The sequence below is a fragment of the Mchenga conophoros genome, linkage group LG10 (genome assembly GCF_057382185.1).
Source record: "Mchenga conophoros isolate Kocher_MC1m ecotype Shallow Benthic linkage group LG10, M_conophoros_male_GT1.1, whole genome shotgun sequence".
In the NCBI taxonomy this organism is placed as follows: domain Eukaryota; kingdom Metazoa; phylum Chordata; class Actinopteri; order Cichliformes; family Cichlidae; genus Mchenga; species Mchenga conophoros.
In genome coordinates this window covers 19,129,730-19,154,035 of record NC_140535.1, presented here as the reverse complement: position 1 = coordinate 19,154,035, position 24,306 = coordinate 19,129,730, and the positions used below count along the sequence as shown (strand labels likewise).

Below are 24,306 nucleotides of genomic sequence, written 5' to 3'. Positions count from 1 at the left end.
TACAGTCCATCTGACAATTCAAATGTAAGAACAATAAAAACACAATAAGATAAACACAGAAACATGTGTAGAAGACAAAAGGCGAGCTAACACCTCATTAATAATGGTGAAGTAAAAACGTCAACCTCTTCCAGTTTAACCTTTGCCTCAGTTCCAGTTTTCAAGCTGTGGTTTAAAATGATAATCTAACAGCATAAATTCCAAATCCAGATTGTACCAAAATCTCTTTACGTGTTATTTGGCTCAGGAGCCGTTTCCACTAAATTTCATACAGGATTTTTAAGCTTATGAGCCCATAGCTCTTTTTTTAAAAGGTCTTTGGAGGGATCTTTCCTATGAATTATAGTTGAAAAATACAAATAATAATAATAACCAGCCACACCTGTGAATATTTGTCTTTTTTAATGACCATTACTGCCTGTACCAAATTCAGTGATAGGTGAAAACTTAAAATTTAATTTATGCATTTAATAATTGTCAAAAATTAGTGAAAATTCCAATCGAATTTTTTTTGCAAAATCGATGAAATTCATCCTCTGGGACCACAGGTGTGAGTCCAAAATTTTAGATCTCCAAATCTGTTCTCAAAAACACTGAAGACTAGTTTGGCTATTTTTATGTTCCCACATCTTTAAATGTTTTGGAAACAACAAAAAGCTTTCAGTCCCATCCTAATATAATGATGACATGTTTGTATGCTCAGTATCTGTATGTACCCGAACTGTTTGGGCCAATGAAACTTTGCAAGAACTTTGTCACACATACAGCAATTCACTATGCGTTTGCGTTTTTTTTTAAAGATTTATTATTGAGATTTATTATATATCTCTCTTCACTTGATTTTCATGTATATTACGTTCATTTCATCATAACCCTGCAAATGAAAATGTGATGTTCCATTTTTCTTTTGCATTTGTTCACGTTCACACACAACCATATATATATATTGGTGTATATATTTTTGGTTTTCTGTTGTTAAATGAATGTAGCAGCGCTTCCTGCAAACCTGTTGTCAGTTGTGTTACTCAAAGATTAGATTGTTTATACTCATGAATACAATCCAATTATGGTTACGCTTGTTATATTTATTTAAATAACTCTCAAAACAACATAAAGTATAGACTCTATGCCTTTTCTTTTCTTTACACCTGGTACCTCCGACACTTGTTTTCATGGCACCATCTGGTAATTTCCAGAAAACTCTCTGCGGAACAGTGGCTTGTGTTAGCAAAGACTGCGTTATCAATATTAATAAGCCATGTTGTCATGTAGAGTACAGCACAAAGAACACGGCCATATGGAGACGCTACTGTATGTTACTGGCTCTTCTAGAGGGCTATGCTAAAACCCACTTTCTTTGATGAGACTCTCAGTACATTATTCATCTACATCCTCATTTCTGCGCTTATTCCCATAACATTAGGGTACACTGCCATAAGTAAGTGCTAAAAATCTTTTTTTTCTAAAGAGTATATATCAAAATAGGACCATTTATGGATTCAGATAGGGTTATAAATTGTAGGGTACTTGCATTTTTTTCTTTCTTTCTTGCTTCTTTAATAATCCTGGATTTATTATTTTTATTTTTACCTTAAAAGCCTTTCTTAGTGTTTTCTTTACTCAAAGGCTTATATGACAAAACTCAGAGGTTTAAGGTTACACATCACCGTGCTGTGCTGATAAAGGAGATTTCCTTGTAATTAAGAATGCCTTGAAGTTTTTTTTTATTATTTTTTTTTAAGTGCTTAAGATTATCAAAAGTTCCTTCAAAGCAGACGAGCACTGTAATACATTAGCTTGAGATTCCGAAGTCTGTGAAGCACAGTCAGCGCAGTCTTATCGGGGATTTGCAGTTTCAATTAGCAGATTTAGATGTTTTGTGGTCTGTACCATCAAGACTATAGATTTTCTTTTCCTGGTGTGAGTAATATTATAAATTCATTCAGTCACTGTCCCTTCTATCGAGTTTATTCACATACTCAAAGCGTATGATTGTGTGCCCTGACCTCACTTGCCAGAGCTGTCTGTCTCCTGGTCATCACATCAGGCTCATGTGGAACTCATCATACTGCTTTGAGGATGACACTGGGCTGCTCTAATCTGTTCCTGCTGCTGTGCTTGAGGACATCAGGGTCATCCATTCGCCCAGCAGTGAAGAGTTAAACAAGTGGAATGGCACTGTCCTCAATGTGTCACCACAAGTATTGATGACATATGAATCCACCAGATCTGATGGAGAGACTGACTGCACTGTTACCCGTGTTATTAAGGATGAATGGGTTTAGCCTGCAACCTCCATTTACTGTTACTGCACTGTGCACAAAGTGAATTATAGCTTAGTCCATAAGTGGCACTCAGTAGAGACACTACTAAAGGACATTGGTTCAATCAATAGTGCACCGTATTTGCAAATGAAAGGCTTCAATTATATAGCCTGGCTCCAGCTGCATGGAAATGCTAATTGTAATACCTCAAAAGCCAACAGCATATTTGTACTTGCACACGAATAACTTCGGACAAAGAAAAAACAATCATTACATTTTCAAATTTGTCGTTTGCCTACGACGCATGCCTCACACAAGTCTGTGTGTGCTGACTGGACTTCCCATGCCGACCCACCGCTGTGTGTACACTTAGAGCATAACCAAGCTTTGTGCTGAGATCAAAGACAGATTCTGGGATGTCACGCTGGGGATAGGCAGAGGGGAAAATGAGGGAAAATCTTTGTTTGCACGCATGCCTCGGCAAAGTAGGTTAGGAGATGAAGAGTGAAAGTCAAAGACGGCAAGAGGTGTGAGAAATGGAGATGCGCATAAAGCCCAGTGGAAGGCACAAACGTTGTTTGTGAAGCCGTGAAGCCGTGTCTTCCTCGTGCTCAGTCTGTGGATTTGATGTTTTGCCACAGTGCCGCCTCGCCACGGACAGCGCCGTTTGCGTCGTAGTTCAGAGCATGGCAAGGACAACACAAACGGTCAGGGAAGGCAATTTGTTCACGCGTGTGTTCCCAGAACAGCAAATTAAATGAGGTTTCCGCCGGCGGTGCGATGATTTGGCATTTTTTAAAAATATATATATATATATATATATATATCTGAAGAAATAGCCTTCTTCTTTCCCGCGTGGGCACATGCAGGAGGAGACTTGGAGATGCCAGCCAGCAACCCGGGGACACTTGACGAGGATGGAGATTTAAAATATGAATGGACTGGACCTTATCTGGAGGACTATTTTCTGAACGACAAATAATTTGCATTCATTGCCAGAGAGAAGGTGTGGCAACCGCCGCGTGTCCGAGCTGCCCGTGGCACGTGGATGGATGACTTTTGTGCGAACATAAGAAAGAGCCGAGAGTACGTGTAACTTTATATGCCACACGTGATTCCCGCACAATAGCCCGGCAATTCATTCCCATCGCCTTTAAGTGGCAGACTCTCGTTGGGCTCTTGTGGAACTCGAAAGGGTGCGCTTAATGTTTCGTTTAGGACACGCCGGTACCGACGGTACCTGCGGGACATAAATTTACAGCGGCGATTCAAAAGCAGCTCGGGCTGTGGGCCAGTGATGCCGGACACATTAACACTTGTAAAGAACCGGACAGAGCCACGGCTGGGGCAGCTAGATCGCACCCTGGCCACAGAGGGGACCGCCCGCCCCGCCTGGGTCATTGCAATCCTGGCCAGTGTTTTGATCTTCACCACGGTGGTTGACGTGCTGGGGAACCTGCTGGTGATCATCTCGGTGTTCAGGAACCGCAAGCTGAGGAACGCGGGTAGGAGTTTTTCCCCCAATTCCGATAGTCTGAAAGGACGCAAAGGTCGGACAAAGTCAAACCACATGATCAGTGATCACAGAACTAACAATACTTCGCCATTAACCCAGATGGAAAAGATACAACTTACTGGAGTCTAGCGAGAGTTTGCATAATGATGTAGGTTACGTAGGCAATGCTGAGTGTGACATCTGCTCGGGGGTGAACACTGGTTATATAAAATCTTGTTTTTGTTTCATCCCGCACGTTTCTTAATCTCGGGCTGCTTCTGCGCATTTCTTTAACCTATTGACCTCAGAGCGCACTTAGCCTTTCCGTGCCACTGTCATCAGAGCAACAACAAAAGAAATTACTCTAGTAAACTGTGCATTTTATGTGCCTTACCTTGAGGAAAAATATAAAAAATCAGTGACTAAACTGAACTCACATTAGGTACTGTCCAATTTAACCTGATTCTTTTGGATTTTTAACTTGATTTCAAATTAAACATCTTGGTAAAGCTCAGTTAATACATTGATGCTGATTAAAAGCTGCCAGGCACATGGACAGGATGCTTACAGTAGGTGCAGATGGGCACAGAAATGATACAGGCACAGATTTCACCTGTGCTTCAAGTTAGGGAATAGTGTGTTCAAGTAAATGTCGTGTAAGATGAATTAAGCTGCCACTGGAGCTCTTATTGATAGCTTGCACTGTTAAAGCTACTCTGACAGTCTGGCATCCCACTTTTCCCACACTTACACGCTCTACTAGTAAAGTTCACCGGCACTCTGAGTCACACTTACTATGAAAGGGCTGGTTAATAAGCAGAGGAGTCCCTCTGAAAAGCTTGCTATAATGGTGTTGATGAACTTATTTTGTTGTGAATGTAGGCGCCTCTGCATGCAGGACAAAAGTACTCTTGGACCTCTAATTCATCCAATTATAAATGAAATGAATAACTACAAATTTTTAGTGACTCATTCAAACTTTTAATGTGACTGGGTTTCTCCCTAATTCTCCATATTTATTACAAGCTTGAGATGCTTCTTTTGTGAACTGAAAACTAATATTTTATTCTAATGGAAATTTTAAAAAATGCTTAAGAACGAGACTGAGATTAAAAACTTGCCAAGATGGATATTTTATGCAGTGAAGTCTGCCACACAGTGCTGACTGGCAATTTTGTGCTTTATCAGGCAACAATTAGGGCAGGAAGTATGCATTTATTTGCATAATCTGTAAATCAGCAACTATTTTTCAGCCAGTAGGAAGCAACCAGGACTCATTTCCCCCTTATTAGTCAATAGGAAAAAAACCCTTAGGATTTATCAAAGCAACTACAAACTTTCATTGAAGCACGTAATGAAGTTGCCCTCACATCCACGAGTGGATATGAGGGCTTCTCATGAAGACGTTTTTTATTCCATTTGGGTGTATTCTCTTTCACTCAGATATACACAGTGATCACTGGAGCATTTGAATGCAACCCTGTCTTCAGGTTCAATTTTTTTAAATAGAGGTTTAGGTTAGGTTCATTGGATTCATAGCGCTAAATCTAATCAAGGTTATTTATTTATTGAAGCTATCAAGAAGCAGAATTCAGAAAATTAAGAAGTAACAAGTCGGGTGCCAGCATGAATCATTTCTTTTAGCAAGACATGACCTATAGATATCCTCATAATCATTATGTTATTAAACTTTACACACAGTGACAGCAGCATTCAGAGGATTTAGATAATCAAAAAGAAGGCTTCCCACTTGTTGAGAGAATAAAACAGAGATTATAGCCTATTAAAGAAAAGGTTGGCTGCTGCTGTAACCACAGAAAACGTTGGATATCTTCATCTCTGCTGTTTTCCCACAGTGACTCAGGCATTACTTTGATGGAACCCTTTTGAATATAAAGCATGATCAGTCTTTGGTGTACACTTAGGAGAAAATCTGCAGTGAGTGCATGCAGTCAAGTGTCCCCAGTGAGAATAAAACATTAACTGTCATTTGTCCAGTGGAAATCTCTCATATAGGCTTTCAAATGGCTTGGATCTTCTGGAAAAGGGGGGTTAGGAGGCATGATCCCACCAAATGGATCAATTTTTAATTGTATAAAATGCACATCTACAATTCCAACAACAACAACTGCTTGTACAAGGACAATCAGCACATCTTGTGAGTAATCACATGCCAGCAATTTCCCCATATACACCCATTAGCATAAGACAATATATCAAACGCTTGATTAAAAATTGCTTAATTTCTATTAGAGATGGACCGATCCAATGTTACGTATCGGTATCGGTCCGATACTGACGTAAATTACTGGATCGGATATCGGAGAAAAATAAAAAAATGTAATCGATCCATTAAATATCAAAAAAGCACCTCACAAAACTTGCGACATGGCGTAACTCGGCTCATAACCGTAGCACATCGCAGCAGTACGGGTCACGTGATAGAGCGGCTGTGTGTATTTGTAGCCTCGCTAGCAATCCGGCATTTCATCTCCAAGGAAGTGATCCCAGAGAGAAGTAAAGCAAGTGTGTAAGTTCATCGCTGAATGTTTGTAAAGCATTCCAGCGTTAAGCTTAACAACCCATATATGGAGCGACTGCCTCTTCTCTCCCTCCCTCTCCTGCTGCTACTTCAATCGAAACTGATCAATGATCAGCTGATCGGCTTTTCTGTCACGAGTCCGTCTCTCTTGTTTGTTTATTGCTCACTTCGCGCCAGAAAGAGGAAACCAGCGGCTGAACAACAGCAGCACGTTTAAGCTTGATAAGCTGTTGTTAGAATCTATTTATTATTACTTTCTAGACCAGGATCCTTTTCTATGTAGCTGACGGCTGGTAACTGTGCAGGGGCGGATCTAGCAAAGTTTAGCCAGGGGGGCCGATAGGACATTAACAGGGAAAAGGGGGCACAAAGACATACTTTTCTTTCTTATTCTCATTTAAAATGTCTAGCTTTTAATAAATAATTATCCGAATCTTACACCCAAAGTTTTAATCTGATGTAAAATGTATAGAAGTCTATTACTGTATATAGTAACTATTAAGTCCAATATACCCTAGTAAGCTATAGTACTATTTCCTTTGGGAAGATACCATTTGTTCAATCTACAATTCTGTTGAAGAAAGATGTTGAATCTATTTAATTATTCTTGAAAAATAATTGATTTCTGTGTATTTTTTTTCCACACTGCATCAAATTATAGTTGATTACGTCAATTAAGCATCATGAGGTGGAGGGTGGGTGGTTCCCTATTTTTTATTTTTTTTGCTGGGAGTTTTAGAACCCTATTAGTTAGGTTGCTTAATATTTCTGCTAAGTACTCTTTAAAATACCAGAATAGGGAGGATGGTGTAGGTTTAAGTTTATTAGATTGATCAGTATTGCTGAACTATGAAATATTTTGGGTGCAGTGTATTTTTTGCATACAGGTATAACCAGAGATGGGCAGTAACGCGTTACTGTAATCTGATTACTTTTTTCAAGTAACGAGTAAAGTAAGGGATTACTATTGCAAAAACGGTAATTAGATTACCGTTACTTTCCCGTAGTAACGCTGCGTTACTGCGTTACTAAAACCGTGATTTTTTAGATTAGATTAGATTAGATAGAACTTTATTAATCCCTCGGGTGGGTTCCTCTGGGAAATTCGATTTCCAAAAAAGCACAGCACCGACAGAAGTTACAGAGTTACAGAATATTATATATATATATATATATATATATATATATATATATATATATATATATATATATATATATATATAATACACACACACACACACACATATATATATATATAAATACAGAGACAATATAAATAAAATATACGAAGGGGATAAATAGAATAAATAGGAATAAAAATAAAAATACAAGTGAATTGCACATTTCAAGTATTGAGTCTATTGCACCGTTGACTATTTACAAAAGTATTGCACAAAAGGTATTGCACAGTGAGGTGAAGAGGCACTACAGCTTAGTTGTTCCCCCCTCCTTTGTCCTCCTGTTTCCCCTCCCTCTCCCCTCCAGGGAGGAGTTAAACAGTCTGATGGCGTGTGGGACAAAGGAGTTTTTAAGTCTGTTAGTTCTTGTCTTTGGGAGAAGCAACCTGTCACTGAACAGACTCTTCTGGTTGTTTATGGCCGTGTGCAGAGGATGCCTGGCATTGTTCATAATGTCCATCAGTTTCTTTAATGTCCTTTTCTCTGCCACTGTCACCAGAGTGTCCAGCTTCATGCTGACCACAGAGCTAGCCCTCCTGATCAGTTTCTCCAGCCTGGATGAGTCCTTCTTTGCTGTGCTGCTCCCCCAGCACACCACAGCATAGAAAAGTACTCCAGCAACCACCGACTGGTAAAACATCCTCAGGAGCTTCCTGCAGATGTTAAAAGACCTCAGCCTCCTGAGGAAGTACAGTCGGCTTTGGGCTTTTTTATACAGGTGCTCTGTGTTGCATGACCAGTCCAGTTTATTGTCCACCCACAGCCCGAGGTACTTGTACTTGTTGACCACCTCCACCTCCTCCCCCTCTATCTGAACCGGCAGTGGACCTGCTCTAGACCTCCCGAAGTCCACAACCAGTTCCTTAGTCTTTGAGGTGTTGAGTTGCAGGTGGTTTGTGTGACTCCATGCGACAAAGTTCCTCACCAGACTTCTGTACTCCTCTTCCTGATCATCCCAGATACACCCCATGATGGCTGTGTCGTCTGCAAACTTCTGAATGTGGCATAATTCAGAGTTGTAGCAGAAGTCAGAGGTGTACAGGGTGAAGAGAAGAGGGGACAGCACAGTTCCCTGTGGTGCTCCTGTGCTGCTGACCACTGTGTCAGACGTGATGTCCTTCAGCCTGACGTACTGTGGTCTGTCGGTGAGGTAGTCGGAGATCCAAGCCACCAGGCAGGGGTCCACCTCCATCCTGTTCAGTTTTTCTTGAAGCATACAGGGCCGGATGGTATTAAAGGCACTGGAAAAGTCAAGAAACAGGATCCTGACCGTGCCTTTTCCCCCATCCAGGTGTGAGTGGGCTCTGTGTAGGAGGTACAGGATGGCATCCTCCACTCCGACACCCGCCTTGTATGCAAACTGTAGTGGGTCCTGGGCATGTTGTACCTGTGGTCGGAGGAGGTTGAGGAAGAGCCGCTCTAGAGTCTTCATAAGATGTGACGTCAGTGCCACCGGTCGGAAGTCATTCAGCTCATTGGGCCGGTTCTTTTTGGGGACTGGGACGATGCAGGATGTCTTCCATAGGGCGGGCACTCTCCCCAGTCGCAGACTGAGGTTGAAGACTCGTTGTAGCGGCTCCCCAAGTTCAGCAGCACACGCCTTTAGCATCCTAGGACACACCTTGTCTGGGCCTGCTGCCTTTCTGGGGCGAAGCTTCCTCAGTTGTCTCCTGACCTGATCCACTGTGACACTGGGAGATGTTTGGGAGGAGGGGAGGGGGGGAGATGTCTTGCTGCTGAGAGAGGGATTGGAGGAGGGGGGTGTCATGGTGTCAGGAAGGGGGGGAAGCGAGGGAGGTAGGAGAGTGGGGATTGGACTCTGTAGTGAAGGTGAGGGTGGGGGGGTTGTGGGCTGGTCAAACCTGTTGAAGAAGTTGTTAAGTTCGTTTGCCTTCTCCACAGTCCCCCCCACTGTGCTTTTCTTGGTGTTGTGGCCTGTGATGGTTTTCACACCATTCCAGACCTCCCTCATGTTGTTCCTCTCCAACTTCTGCTCCACCTTCCTCCTGTAGGTGTCCTTTGCTTCCCTCAGGCAGCGTTTCACCTCCCGCTGTGCGAGAATGTCTCATGACAGTGACGTAAGCGAGTGCGCCGTTAGTGACAACAGCTGTGTGCAGATCAACAGTGGATCACATATCGATTGTGGGAGAGAGTATGAGCGTGCAGCATTTAAAGCGTGGAAGTACTGACCTTACTTTGAGTTTGATTCCATAAAAAGTGACAAAAACATTAGCGTCCATTGTGCGTGGGAAGAAAACTTCTTTTTACAGCGAAAAAACCCCCTAAACTTCCAAGCAAGCACCGAGTGCGCAACGACGTAATGGGAAACTCACAGAGAAACTCGCGGATTCTTCAACTGACCGCGGCACACCTGCACCAGGGTAAACCTCCGCCTACCGAAGTCCTGCTTTACAGGTAAAAATAGAGCAACAGGACCGCTGAGTCTTTGACTTTATTTATTTTCTGCTGTGTTTTACTTGCATCTATTTGAAAGAGTGAGTGTAAACACACAAAATATTTTATTTTATGTGCTGGAATGTGTAGAAAATAGGTTTAAATGTTAAACTAATTTATTCAAGTCAGAGAATGGTGCATACAATTAAATTTTTGCTTGATGCATAAAGTTAAAAGATTAAAACTAATAAAACAAGTTAAAAAAATACACTTTTCCATTTGATTACATTTTGTATGATGGATTATGTAGAAAAAGTAGAATTGGGCTGAAAGATCTATCGCTTTATCACCTCTTCAGGTTGTAAATCGTGTTTTTAAAAAGTAACTAAGTAACTAAGTAATTAATTACTTTTGAAAATAAGTAATCAGTAAAGTAATGGGATTACTTTTTTGGGGAAGTAATCAGTAATTAGTTACTGATTACTTTTTTCAAGTAACTTGACCAACACTGGGTATAACAGAATAGCTTTAGTGTTTGTTTGTTTTTTAACTTGAGTATGAACTTATACAAAAAGCAGCAAGATATTAAAAAAACTGTTTTATTGATTAAAAAATACACTATATCGGATTCATATCGGTATCAGCAGATATCCAAATTTATGGTATCGGTATCGGACATAAAAAAGTGGTATCGTGCCATCTCTAATTTCTATTCAAGATGTACTTGGATGGTAGGGGTTAGTCTTCCCATATATTTTTGTTTTCTTCTTCTTTTTGGCCACTCGCATGTGCATATTTCTGCCTTAAAGCTGATCTCTCTCAACTGAGACAGCCCACTCAGCAGTTCAAAAACCACACTGAACCCACGATGGTGAACTCGAAGGATGGCTCCTGTAGATTGAAATAACCCACTCGACAGTTTAGATGGGAAAATACCTGACCTAACAGTGGTATATTCACAGCCACAGCAGGAGCAGGAGGGTAGCGCACGATTGCTCACCATTGTTGTCATGGCTTTGCATAAGTCTCCCCTGTGGCAGTGAACAAAGTATACTGACAGCTGAGAGTAATTTTTCATAAGATGCTTGGTTGATGATTGACGACTAGCTCTCACCAACCCACGTATATGATGTATGCATCCCCATAGAAAATTGAATAGTAGAGACTCATTATTCTTTGGCTGAAAAGGCATCAAGATATCGGCTATTCATACAAATCAGAACTTGGAAGCACATTGTTCATGCAACCAGTCCGTGTGTGGAATGCGAAGTGATTGCGCATTAACTTCTTTCCTGTCAATTATCTCTGTGTCTTGTCTGTTCAGGCACCTCCATGTTAAAGTTTCTCCCTCTCATCATTGGCTATTGTGTATGGACAAGCAGGTGCCACAGGCACACAATCACAAGCCAGTAAAACAAAAGTTTTTATTCATATGAAATCACTTGTTCAGGAAAATACAGTTAACTAGAAATGCAACTGTAATATTGTGCAGTTTTGTAGGAATGTGTGTGTTTGCACGGAAAAGCGCCTGCTGTACTTGTGTGGGGCAGAGGCTTTTGTCGCCTGAGATTTGTCTTTGAAGGCACTTAGGTGTTGCAAGCCTTCAAAGAGTGTTAGACAGGATCACACATTACAGAGACTCTCTTCAAAGAGACTTTATTTACATCATATCTCCTCCTGCTTCTCTCATTCCCTCTCTTGCTACGTTCTAAAACTCACTGCTTGCACAAATATAATGCTTAAGTATTCCTTAGTTAATACTTGGGGGAAGAAAACACCCTTTACCCAGTGAAGTTTTACACAATTTGCTTTCAGTCTACCTCTAAACATCGAAGCGAACTGTGAAAACCAGTTGTATTCTGTCTAAATCTGTGTTTTTGTCTGAAATTGTGCTCCTGTGAACTTTTTTCAGTGTCCATTTAAAAGTGTGCACATGTAAGTACAGTCCAAATCAATGTATGAATGAGGTGCTCTTATTTTGCAGCTGTATCCAGGTTAGATTAAAACCTCCGTACCCAGAGTAGACAGGTATCCCACTATAAACTAATGGCTGCTGTGGAAATCTGAAATGAATGTAGGTGAACACAGGCAGGTTACCTTTATGAGTTTTATTTACCTTTGCACAGCAGTCAAGTAAGAGTACAGACAGCATGACAGCAGTCTAGATGCTTTTTGAAAAAGCAGAATTATAAACAGTAAATCAGATGCTGAAAAGGAAAGTTGTCTGCTATGGTCACAGCATACTCATAACTCATACATTAACATGTGTTACATATGAAAGAATGAACTAATATGGAGCCTGCTATTCTGTAAGTACAGCTTATAAATGTTGCAATTTGATTCCACATATTTACTGTATCACTGAATTAGTAGCTCATATGATAATGGCTTTAAAAATAATAAATGCATCAGCAAAGTGTGAGGATGTTTTGTCCATGTGTGACATGCATGCAATTCCATTTTTCAGTGGCACTGTGGTATACGGGTTTGTATACCTGAATACTGAATAAAATTAAGATGGAATATCAGTCGTGAAAAAATTAGAGATTTTCCAACATCACATCATGGTTGCCTCTGCCAATGGTTGGACAGCTCCTGAGATCCACAGTCACCTAAGGTGACTTATCAGGGAGCCAGATACCAGAAGCCTGAACAGCCATGCTACCAGAAGGTGCCGAGGCTGTTCACTAAAAATGCTGTCACACACAATTTGCTGCTTACACAACCCTGAATCCAAAAAATTCATGGGCAGGTGCTTCGGACTGTGGGAATTGGTATTTTGTCGACACTGTGTGAAGTCAACCTCTATACTCAGTGCCCAAGAAGAAAGCCATTGTTTACAAAATGGCACAAAGGGCACATAAAAGGAAGCCTGATGAATATTGGCAACACACTTTTGGCAATATGAAACCAAAATGAATTGTGCAGGATTTCTGGCATGGGTCTGGCCAGGACTACCACAGTGACTGCATAATGCTGATGGTGAAACAGGGAAGTTCGGGCGTGCTGCTAAGGGATGCATGAATACAAAGGCTATATGTGCAATTACATTTATAAATGGCACTGTGGTTTGCAAGTTTGTATACCTGAATACTGAATGAATGAAGATGAACTACAAATCCTGAAATAAGAAAACATTTTCCAACATTACAATGATTTCAAACACTGTACCACACATGAAAAAACTGTGAGCTGGCCAAGTATGTCTCCTGATTTTAATGTATTATAAGAGCTGAAAAATATTATGTGCGGAAACAAATCTACAGATTTATGCAAGGTTGATCCGTGGCCATGAAGAATAGAATTTTTACTGAAATAAAAACCCAGATGTAAATAATATTAAGGAAATAAAAGGATGAAAGCTTGGGAACAAATTGTGCAGTGCAGTCTAGTGCCTCCCATCTGAGCCAGAAATGTCAGCGAGAGCACTGCTGTTCCAACTGCATATAGAGTACTTCAACACTATGTTGTTGGGAGTCTGGACTCCCAAGCTGAACTCATCAAGCTTGAAGTTCCAAGAATGCCAGTCTGAACTTGGCATACACCATACTGAGAATGGCCTTGGGTCTTTTGGTCCCCTCCGCTCTTAATGGTGCTAAAGCATTCAAACCACCTCTCAATATACTCTATGCCTTTCTGTTTGTCTGTGTTGGATCTACTCTTATTCTTAATTATACTACTTCTCTGTCATAGCTTTGATGTAGTTGGCTGTTTTCACAGTGATAAGACATGAAAAAGATGATTAAGGAATGACTTTAACAGAGAGAGAGAGAAATGTCAAGCCTGTAAATTTACAATTACTCTTGTGAGATACTTTTGAAAGCTCAGACACTTCTTAAGACAATTTGATTGCAAAGGCAAATGTCTTCCTGACATTGGAGCTGACCGGTTTTTGTGGCCATGGTTAGGGACTTGGCTACAAATGGGTGCGCAGACGCTCTATGTAGTGATTATGAGTTGTCCGAGAAGTTTGCAAATAGGTCTGCATGAATGACGTAGGAAATGAGATGAGAGACAGAGAGAGAACTTCTGTTAAGCTGCTAATGGACAACCTCAGCTTTTTAATTTATTGGACAGTTCCCAAGTCTACACTCCACATCTTTACATTTTTAGGCATTCAGCTGACACTTTAATCCAGAGTGTGTCCCACTGAATAAGTATGGGGGATTTCTTTGTCTTGTGCAAAGACATTTTGACAGGACATACAGCTGTTGGCAGACTATTGCAGACAATCTCTGAATATTAACTCTGTCCTGCTGTCCTGTCTATACTGGTAATTGTTACCAGATGAGCATTTAATGTCAATCTGAGCAATAGGCTATTAACAGCTATGGCATACGGTGATTTTAAGAGAACTGAGACTGACATCCCTCCTTTTTGTACAAAGAAGAAAGTAAAAGAGTTCCATTATGCATTCACAAGTGATTTGTTTGATAAATGCTGAGAATTAGGCTAAGATATATGAACACACAGTGACGCATTCAGTTATTTTCAAAATAAATCATCCAACTTAGAATAGATATGAAAATGTAATATAACCATTTTTGAATAACTGCAGGCACACACACACACACACGCACGCACACGCACACACACACACACACACACACGCACACACACACGCACACACACACTTGCTTGACCCTTCATTATAACCCTTATTTCCTGCTTCATTTGTTTCTTAACCATAACCTACTGCTTCCACACTCATGTTAGCAGACTTTTGTGAAGAACACTATGTACATTCTTACTTGTGTAGAGTGGAAACTTGGACATGGTAGAGGTCTCACCTCACACACAGCAAGCTTTTTGGTAATGAACTGAAATGTTTGCCATTTTGAACTTGTGATGCCTCTGATCACATATAATAACTAACTCAGCTATTAAGGCCAAGGTAACAATGTATAATGTCATCCATAGATAGGTAACACTTTCTGTTACAGCCCAGCAATGATGTGCTATTAGTGGGGTTATAAGGTGGAAACAAGAAGGTAATAACATGGAAATAAGTTATAACAAAAATGGTTTTAATAGAATAATATTACATAGAAGATTATTTAATTGAGTGATACAGGGTCAGAACCTAGAGAAATAATGTTGAAACAAATGTATGTTTATTTAATAAAGCAATAAAGAGCGATGTCAGTTAGAATTTATGTATGTAATAAAGTTGTAATATCAAAGTAATAATCGATGATTAAAAAATTGTATTGTGTTACCACATTTTAATGTTGAAATTAATACTGCATTTTGTCCCCAGTAACCTTTCAATTTGAGCATAACAGTTTAAATATTATAATTAATGCTGTGGCTTATTACCATGAAGCTTGTTACCTGGAAGACCTTTGGTAGAAAACTAACATTGTAAATGTGCAGTCTCCCTCTAAAAGTAATCAGGGTACATAATATAAGTGTTACTGAGTGATAAATTGAATTTAAGCATCTGTGAATGTATATATGGTTAATTTTCTGCTAATTACATAAACAATTCTTCCTTCCTCCAGCTTAAAAGATTCAGTTAGCCACAAAATGCTCACCATGTTAAACTAGACTTACTATTACTTCGTCATTATTTGGTTATTATATATATTGGTATTTAAGTGGTAATAACTTACAAATATTATAACAAATATTGCTTCCACTACTACCACATCATTACCAAGCTGTAATATAAAGTGCAACAATAATATAAAAGCCTGATGGTCAAGTTACACTCCAGGGAAATAGCAAACGTACAAAAGTATGCAGTTTAACTTCTATCCTAAAATTTTAGCTACTTAAAACTTCCCTTACTCTGGTCCAGCATCTCATCTCTTGTTAGATTATATAGATTTTAATATTCCATTCGTTGCTTTAAAAAAATACAGTAGTTAGGCCCATCTTTTCCAACAAGACCCAGTAGGCATCTTTAGATCCTTGGTTCATTTTCGTTCCTCTCATAATTTATGCATCCAACCAAGGTTTTTTGCCATGGGGGCACTTGGGTGTTTGATTTTAATTCATTAAAATCAAAACAGGAGATAAGCAAGCTGAACAGGTTGTCAGTTCAGTCAGATTTTGTTTAATCCTGAAAAGCTTTCTCAGCTTTCTGGAGTACAGATTTAAAAAAAAGAAGAAAAAAAAGAAAAAAAGAAAGTTCTGAAAAGGCAGACAGATGAAGGTAGATTCATAGCATTTTCCCAACCACCCTAATGGAACCTGTACAACAGAGGAGATGGTGAAAAACAGGCAGAGAGGTAGCGATAACAGAGATGAAAATGGGGCAATGTTAAACTGTAGCTCAAAATGATTAAAGGAAGATTTTAGGTGCAAAGCCCTGTTGCTAGTTTTATTTGCAACAATTTGTTTATTTTATATTAACTTTATATTAATATTAACTGGAAACATGCATCTTACATCCCATTGTGACAAATATTAGCCACTAAGCCTAGTTCCTCATGTAATTTCAAGTAGAATCCATAGGGGAGCTGAGTTACCACTGATCTATAATGCACAGAAAAAGAGTGCCTATGGGGCTTCGGGGGATTTTCTGTATGTGTGCTGGGCTTTGGCATATAATTCTTTCATCATTCGGATTCTCTGTTTCTCTTTTTTTCTTTTTTTTTGTCCGACTCAGTGAGTATTTAGGCAGAAGTGAAGGTTGGACATGACTGCTGGGGATGTTTTCTGCAGCATTAAGTGCTCTGGGAATCTACTTCTGCCAGAGCTGTGCCCAGGCACTGTCCTGTCTCTTTTGGGTGAAGCATGAATTCCATAATTCCCTTGAACGCAGACAGCTGGATAAAGGAAACAGGATGACCTCAGACCATCTAGATGGAGAGCAGCAAGCAGACAGAAAGCAAGAGAGAGAGATGCGAAAGGAAAGAGCGGTTTAGAAAGAGCTCAAAAACAGAAAAATTATAAGGACACGGACTATGAAATACAGAAAGACAGCCCAGTGTTTATATAAGAGACAAACAGGACTGAAATCCCTTGCTATGGAAAGTAGGAGAGTGATGTTGTGTTTCACAGGCGCAGCCAAGACAATGTAAGAACTACTGTCATGTGTCATCAGAATCACCCAGCTGTTATCAGTACTTTGGTGCTGAGATGGGGGATGATTCAGTAGTTTGCATGAACGCGCGCACGCGCACGCAGCAACTGACAGAACAATCTCCTTTAATCTCAATAACCATGAACATGATAGGTTGACCCATTTAATCTGCAAAGCAAGTGATTGGTAATTTCATTGCTTTACTCCTTATCAAATCCTGTAGTGTCTGCCGTATCACTACCCCCCACCCCACCCGTATCCATAATGCATGCATTGTGATAATTTGAAGAGCATTATGTAACAATTTCTCAAAACCTTCAGGCAGCAGTGGGTGAAGAGGTGGAAGAAGCAAGGGATTTGCTGCAAGAGAAGGAGGAGAAAGGAAGCGAAAAGAGGAGAGAGGTGAAACAGAGAAGCCCTGAAAAATCAAGGGCAATCTAGGATGAGAAAATGAGAATAGGATAAAGGAGGGAGGTGTTACAGGGATGTGCAGAACTGTATTCATGCAAGCAACTTCAAAACAAGACAGGCAAAATGTTTGTTTGTGGCAGCAAAGGAGACAGTGGAGGGGGACTGACGCCTCTTTCTAATCCGCACGTCGAAGCAGCCCTACAGAGAATAAGATAAACATGGTCAGTGTACATAAAAGCTTAAAAGGCCAAGTGTGAAAAACACGATACTGTCTTTAAATGTGGCTGGGAAGCCTTTTGAGTCTTTGTTTGACATGCGAAAAGGTAGGTGGACAGAGAGGGGAGGTGGCATACAGCAAGGGGCCTGAGGCAGAATCAAGCCCAGACCGCTGCAGGACACACCAAGGCTTCTGTGTATCCTTGCACACTCATCCAGGAGAGCTTTTATCTAATATCACATGAATACAAGAGTTTGTGTCCATATAAAAGTGGTAATTTTTTTAAATTAAAAAATAACTAAAATCCCTAATAGCACAACTTGTATCATAGCAAAATGCACAAATTAAAATGTATTACATCTACCCGTTTCCAAAGCAGTAAACCCCGGTGCTGGTATTTATGATACAGAGTGCTTTGCTACAAACAAAATTTTAAAAGGAAAAGTGTTTTTTATTTAACCCGTTTTCTCTTCGTTAAACCCTGAAGTCATGTTTAATACAGTGCGGCGGTTCTGATATATCTTGTTAGAGGAGGTCATATAATCAGCCTCTTCCTGAAAGAAAGCACTGATTAAAGAGGTATGTGTAAAGAAAGCTGAAACTGTTTCTGATTGATTTCAAATACCGAGAATTGAATACTAAATCAAAACTCATTGATTTTAACTCATGCATAGTTTAGTCTTTTTCAAACTCTAGTTAAAGATTCTCAAGGTTCCAGAGTTATAATGTGAATATCTCATTTCATACATAAATTCATTTTTCGTCATGTTCACCTTTTTAAAGTTGTTCAACTTTCTCCTTTGTACTTTTCACATTTGCAGCTGAATGGACTCGAGAGCTTGAGCGAACAAGACATTTGTTCACTCAGGTAATTGTTGTTCTATTGTGTCCACTTAAACAAGTTTCAAACATGTATTTGCCAGGGCACGTCAGGCTGTCCTCAGGCCTTTTGCATCTCACTTAAATCACATTACAGCCACAGTTGAGCATCAAGGGTATTTTAAGCCATTATTTGAAACAACAACAAGCATCGCTTTTCATGTCCTCTCGTGTTTACCCCCCCTCCATTCCACAATTTATGATCAGAGTATGTTCGCAGCTCGGGTATGTCTTGGCAGCTGCTACAAGACAGTTCGAGTACTCAGATGCTGGGTATCCAAAATGCCAAGTTTTCTGATCAAACACAAAAGTGCCCAGAGAAATTAAAGCCCTTCAAAGGCTACAGTCAGTCAACTGGATGTAATCCTGTAAGTAATGATGTGAAGAGACAAAGGCAATATTTTACATAATGAAAGAGGCTGTGCCTTAAAGACTCTCTTTTGTGGTTTCATAATCAATAATGTCAATAGGCATTTCTCCATGTGTGCAGTGCAGCGGTAATCCTGATTTTTATTTTCTCTGTGTTCACTGTTATAATGATAAGCTAAGACAGCTTTCTGATTTAATCATCTGCTTTGCTTTACAGTTCAATGTGCACTTCAAAGGTCAATCTGCTAGGACTAACCAGACTTAATGTCTGTGTGCTGGACTCAGGAGAAAAGCCACTAAGCCACAGAATCGCAGCAATATGTGGGTCCACTATGTAAATGTACTAAATCACAGGTATAGTGTTGTACTTAGAATCTACTCTTCTGGAAGGTAAATGCTTTTTCCCCCCACCGTAGCTTTGTGTTTGTGATACATATAAGTATAATCCTATATAACAGTCTAATTTGAAGATTTTTCCCATCCCACTGCCTCCATTGTTGATTTCCAAACTCTACAATAAACTATTGCAAACGCCGCATGAATTTAGTGGAAGAGTGAAGTGTATTTGCTGTTAAACCTCACTGCACGGCAAGCCTGGCAGCATGTGCCACTAGACCGAGCACAGCAGCATTTTTAATGTGAAGGAATAGAGGGAGGAATGGACGAGGGTCTGTGTTGTGCATTTGAAATGCAGGGGGTAGGAGGTAAGAAGGGTTTGGTTTGCCTGAGGCAAAACGTCCGCAAAGTGCATATTGAATGTGAATTGTCCTGATCTGAGTTCATCTCCACATTCAAACAAAAGCTTACCAATGGATAGCAAAAACTATCTAATACACACATTATTTGTAGGCTTGGGACATGTGCTATGAGTTCTTCATATGCCATTCACTGTACAACTTAACAGTAAGATTTTATCTGCCTTGAGCTGGATTGACGGTTTTGCAAAACAGTTGGCAGCTACATGTCTGCTCCCCTAGCCTCTGACATGTTACATGTTCTGTTTTTTACGTCATATATTTTTTTCTTTATAGAGGAGACTAATAGCCAGCAATACTTACTGAAACATGTCTCTGTCATGTCTGTGAATAAACAACAGTAGTAGTTCTAACTAAGCTCTTCAGATTTGGTTTCCGGGACAGGAAAAGTTGCAATACGATTAATAAATAGAAACAACCAATATGTTGAATATTTTGAAAATGTAATATTTGAAGTGGCAGTCACATAGTAAACAGTAATAGTTACCTACTTAACACTGGACGTTGGTTAGACGTGCAGGTTGTGTCTTTAGAGATGGCACGATACCACTTTTTTATGTCCGATACCGATATCATAAATTTGGATATCTGCCGATACCGATATGAATCCGATATAGTGTTTTTTAATCAACAAAACTGTTTTTTAAATATCTTGCTGCATTTTGTATAAGTTCATACTCAAGTTTAAAACAACAACTACACTAAAGCTATTCTGTTATACCTGTATGCAAAAAAAATGTTTCATAGTTCAGCAATACTGATCAATCTAATAAACTTAAACCTACACCATCCTCCCTATTCTGGTATTTTAAAGAGTACTTAGCATAAATATTAAGCAACCTAACTAATAGGGTTCCAACTCCCAGCAACAACAAAAATAAATAAATAAAAAATAGGGAACCACCCCTCACGCTCCACCTCATGATGCTTAATCGACGTAATCAACCTTAATTTGATGCAGTGTGAAAAAAATGCACAGAAATCAATTATTTTTCAAGAAATATTAAATAGATTCAACATCTTTCTTCAACAAAATTGCAGACTGCACAGATGGTACCTTCCCAAAGGAAAAAGTACTATAGCTTACTAGGGTATATTAGACTTAATAGTTACTATATACAGTAATGGACTTCTATTCATTTTGCATCAAATTAAAACTTTGGGTGTCAGATAATTAATTATTAAAAGCTTGACATTTTAAATGAGAATAAGAAAGAAAAGTATGTCTTTGTGCCCCCTTTTCCCTGTTAATGCCCTATCGGCCCCCCTGGCTAAACTTTGCTAGATCCGCCCCTGCACAGTTACCAGCGTCAGCTACGTAGAAAAAGATCCTCGAGTAGAAAGTAATATTAAATACATTCTAACAACAGCTGATCAAGCTTAAACGTGCTGCTGTTGTTCAGCCGCTGGTTTCCTCTTTCTGGTGCAAAGTGGGCCAAAAGCAAACTAGAGACACGGACTCACGACAGAAAAGCTGATCAGCTGATCGTTAAGCAGTTTCATGATTGAAGTAGCAGCAAGAAGAGGCAGTCGCTCCATATATCGCTTGTTAAGCTTAACGCAGGAATGCTTTACAAACATTCAGAGATGGACTTACACACTTGCTTTACTTCTCTCGGGGATAACTTTGTCGGAGATGAAATGCCGGGTTGCTAGCGAAGCTCCAAATGCTATCCAGACCACCGACAGGTCCCGCATGCCACAGCCGCTCTATCACGTGATGCATACTGCTCCAACGTGCTAACGTTCTGAGGTGAGTTACGGCGTGTTGCAAGTTTTGTGAGGTGCTTTCGTGATATTTAATGGATCGGATTACATTTTTTATTTTTCTCCGATATCCTCCAGTAATTTAGGTCAGTATCGGACCGATACCGATACGTAATATCGGATCGGTCCATCTCTAGTGTCTATAATGAATCCATCAGTCCATGACCAATTCTGCACATCTATACGAAGTCCAAACTAGGTCCACAATTTGGGTGTCCAGCCATGACATTATATGATGTTCAACATTTGAACTTTGGACTGGGTAATTCTTTTGGACATGATGTGGACATCTAATGACAGGTGCAGGGAATTTACATGATTAATAAAGGTTGATTTTCTGGTTTTTCTTTAACTGGTTTATTTATTCCAGTTAATCAACTTATTTGAAGTAACAAGTTTAAAACGGTCACTAATTAAAATGTATTGAAATATTTAAAACATTGAAATCCATGATAAAATGTAAATAATAATGGTTAAAGTATTTTGATAGGAGTGCAATGGGTTTAATACGTTTAAAAGAGCATATGCATGATATGTGTTCAGCTTTACTAGTATCCTGTTTTAGTGTGACGAGCTCATGATTGTAAGACGACGTGTGGTTGTGATCAGTAGCTGGACTGAGAGAAGTTGCAACGGAAAGTACGAGAAGTTTGTGCAAATGCGTATGTATGAACTCGACTATCTGCTTGACAGCCTTTGTCATTGTGCGCATTTTGCAAACTTGGAGTTGTCTGCTGATCACTTTACATTCCTTCACACGTAACTCTTATTATTTAGTCCCATATCAGAAGGTGGGATACTGTTCCAGATCATTTTCTAATAATGTCATTTTATCAAATGATAACTGGAAATGCATACAAAGGTGAAAAACATAGCTACAGAAAAATTAACTGGTAGCATATAGAAAACACATCCTCCACCCTCTGGAAAAATTGGTACCACAGAAGTGAGTCTAAATTTGACGTTGAAAGACGACTACATTTGGACTATAAATAGACATGGAGGTCTATTGATAGATGTAACAAAACGTCATCTGGCATTACAAAACAACCTTTTCAGTGGACCAAAATTGGACGTCCACAAATATGCATATAAAAGACGGCCCTTTGATGCCACTTTGCACAGTGGGAAAATGTTTTTTTTTTCAACCCTGCTAAGATCATTAAATTCTTAATACGGTCACTGGCAACTTCTTTTCTAGATAAACCTTGGCAGTAATGGATTGGACCTCCTTTTGCTTCATGGCACAGATTAAAAAAAGGGACTTTGGTTCTTATTGACATGATGCCATCACCAATTTTGCTGCAGATGCATCATCTGCACATCCATGGTGTGAATCTCCAGTTCCACCACATCCAAACAGTTCTCTGTTGTACTGAGATCTGTTGACTGTTGAAACAGTTTAGTACAATGAACTCATTGTCATGTTCAAGAAATCCGTTTGACCTTTGTGACATGGCACTTTATCCTGGTGGAAGTACCCACTGGAACAGGGGTACACTGTGGGTATAAAGGGTCATGGGCATGGTCAGGAACAAGCTGTGGTATTTAAATGATCCTCAGGTGGTACTAACGGGACCAAAGTGTGCCAAGAAAATATTCCCAACACTACTACACAACCACCAGCCTGAACTGCTGATACGTGGTAGGGTGAATTGATGCTTTCATGTTATTCTGCAGAATTCTGACCCTACCATTCGAATTTTGCAGCAGAAATTGAGATACATCATACAAAGCATTTTTGTAATCTACTATAGTCCAGTTTTGGTGAATCCATTTGAAATGTAGCTTTAGGCTTTTCTTCTTAGATGACAGGAGTAACTCTCAGTGTGGTCAAATTTTGATGTGTTGTGCATTCATAGATGCCTTTCTGACTATCTTGGTTATAAAGAGTGGTTATTTAAATTGCTGTTGCATTCCTATCAGCTTGAAGCAGTGTGGCTATTGTCTTCTGAGCTCTAGCACTCAGCGATTTCACACTTACTGGATATTTTCTCTTTTATCTGACCATTCCCTGTAAGTCCTAGAGATTGTTGTTGTGTGAGAAAATCCCAGTAGGTCAGCAGTTTCTGTAATGCCGTCTGGGACCAACACCCATATCATGTTCAAAGTCACTTACATCACCTTTCCTTCCTATTTTGATGCTTGATTTGAACTTAACAGGCTGTCCTAACCATGTCTAGATGCCTAAATGAACTGAAATGCTGCCATATGATTGGCAAATGCAGTTGAAGAGGTGCATCCATAAGAGTAGCCAGTGAGTGCAAATGTGTTTTCTAATGTTATAGTGCTTTATATTCTGTGTAGTGTCGCCTGTTTGTCTCATGAAAGTAATGGGAAGTACAACCAGGCCCATCAAAGCACTTGCTGAACCAGACTGAAGCTTCAGCTCAGGGGTCTGTTGTTCTGTTTCAGAATACATCAATTACAACAAAAAGATGCCGGCTCCCACTAAGCACATGCATAACTATATGTGACACTTGTGCATGTTGGGGAAGCAAGAAAAGTAATTATAGGTTAGAAAAAAAAAAACTTGTACTAAGAAATCCAGCAATAGAGTGTACTGACAGATCTTTTTGTGTTGGTCTCAAGACAATTTGTGAATTAGTCACAGAATGAGATTTGTTTGTTGTGTATGTGGACATCAATTTTCCTTTTTCTTCTGACAGTCAGTTCAAGTTTTCTGGAGTCAATATTTTTTTAGACCAGCGCTAAGACAGCTGAGCTGTTTAACATGTATTAAACATACTTAATAGAAATTCTATGTAAACAATTTCAATATAAAATTACTGCAATTTTATACTGAAAGTTTCTTGTGGGATTCACACTCCAGTGGTATTTGTGTAAATCCCTTGAATTCTTCCTCCTAAAGTGGATTTTATTAATGTTTGAAATGAGATACACTTCTATATTTTATATATAATTTTTCATTTATATAAATGGCATGTTAAGGGGAATTATTGTCCATGAAAAAAATGTATACATTTTTGAAAACTTATTTT

At 39.5% G+C, this 24,306-nt stretch overlaps 1 protein-coding gene across 1 annotated transcript in view; it reads left to right on the top strand.

Moving 5' to 3' along the window:
* Positions 1-2,607: 2,607 nt before the first annotated feature.
* Positions 2,608-24,306, top strand: part of mtnr1bb (melatonin receptor 1Bb) — a 56,684-nt gene continuing 34,985 nt past the window's right edge. The window contains exon 1 of the mRNA XM_085289119.1: positions 2,608-3,769. Coding sequence (XP_085145245.1) covers positions 3,562-3,769 — 208 coding nt within the window. The 5' untranslated portion in view covers positions 2,608-3,561. The remainder of the gene's footprint in view (positions 3,770-24,306) is intronic.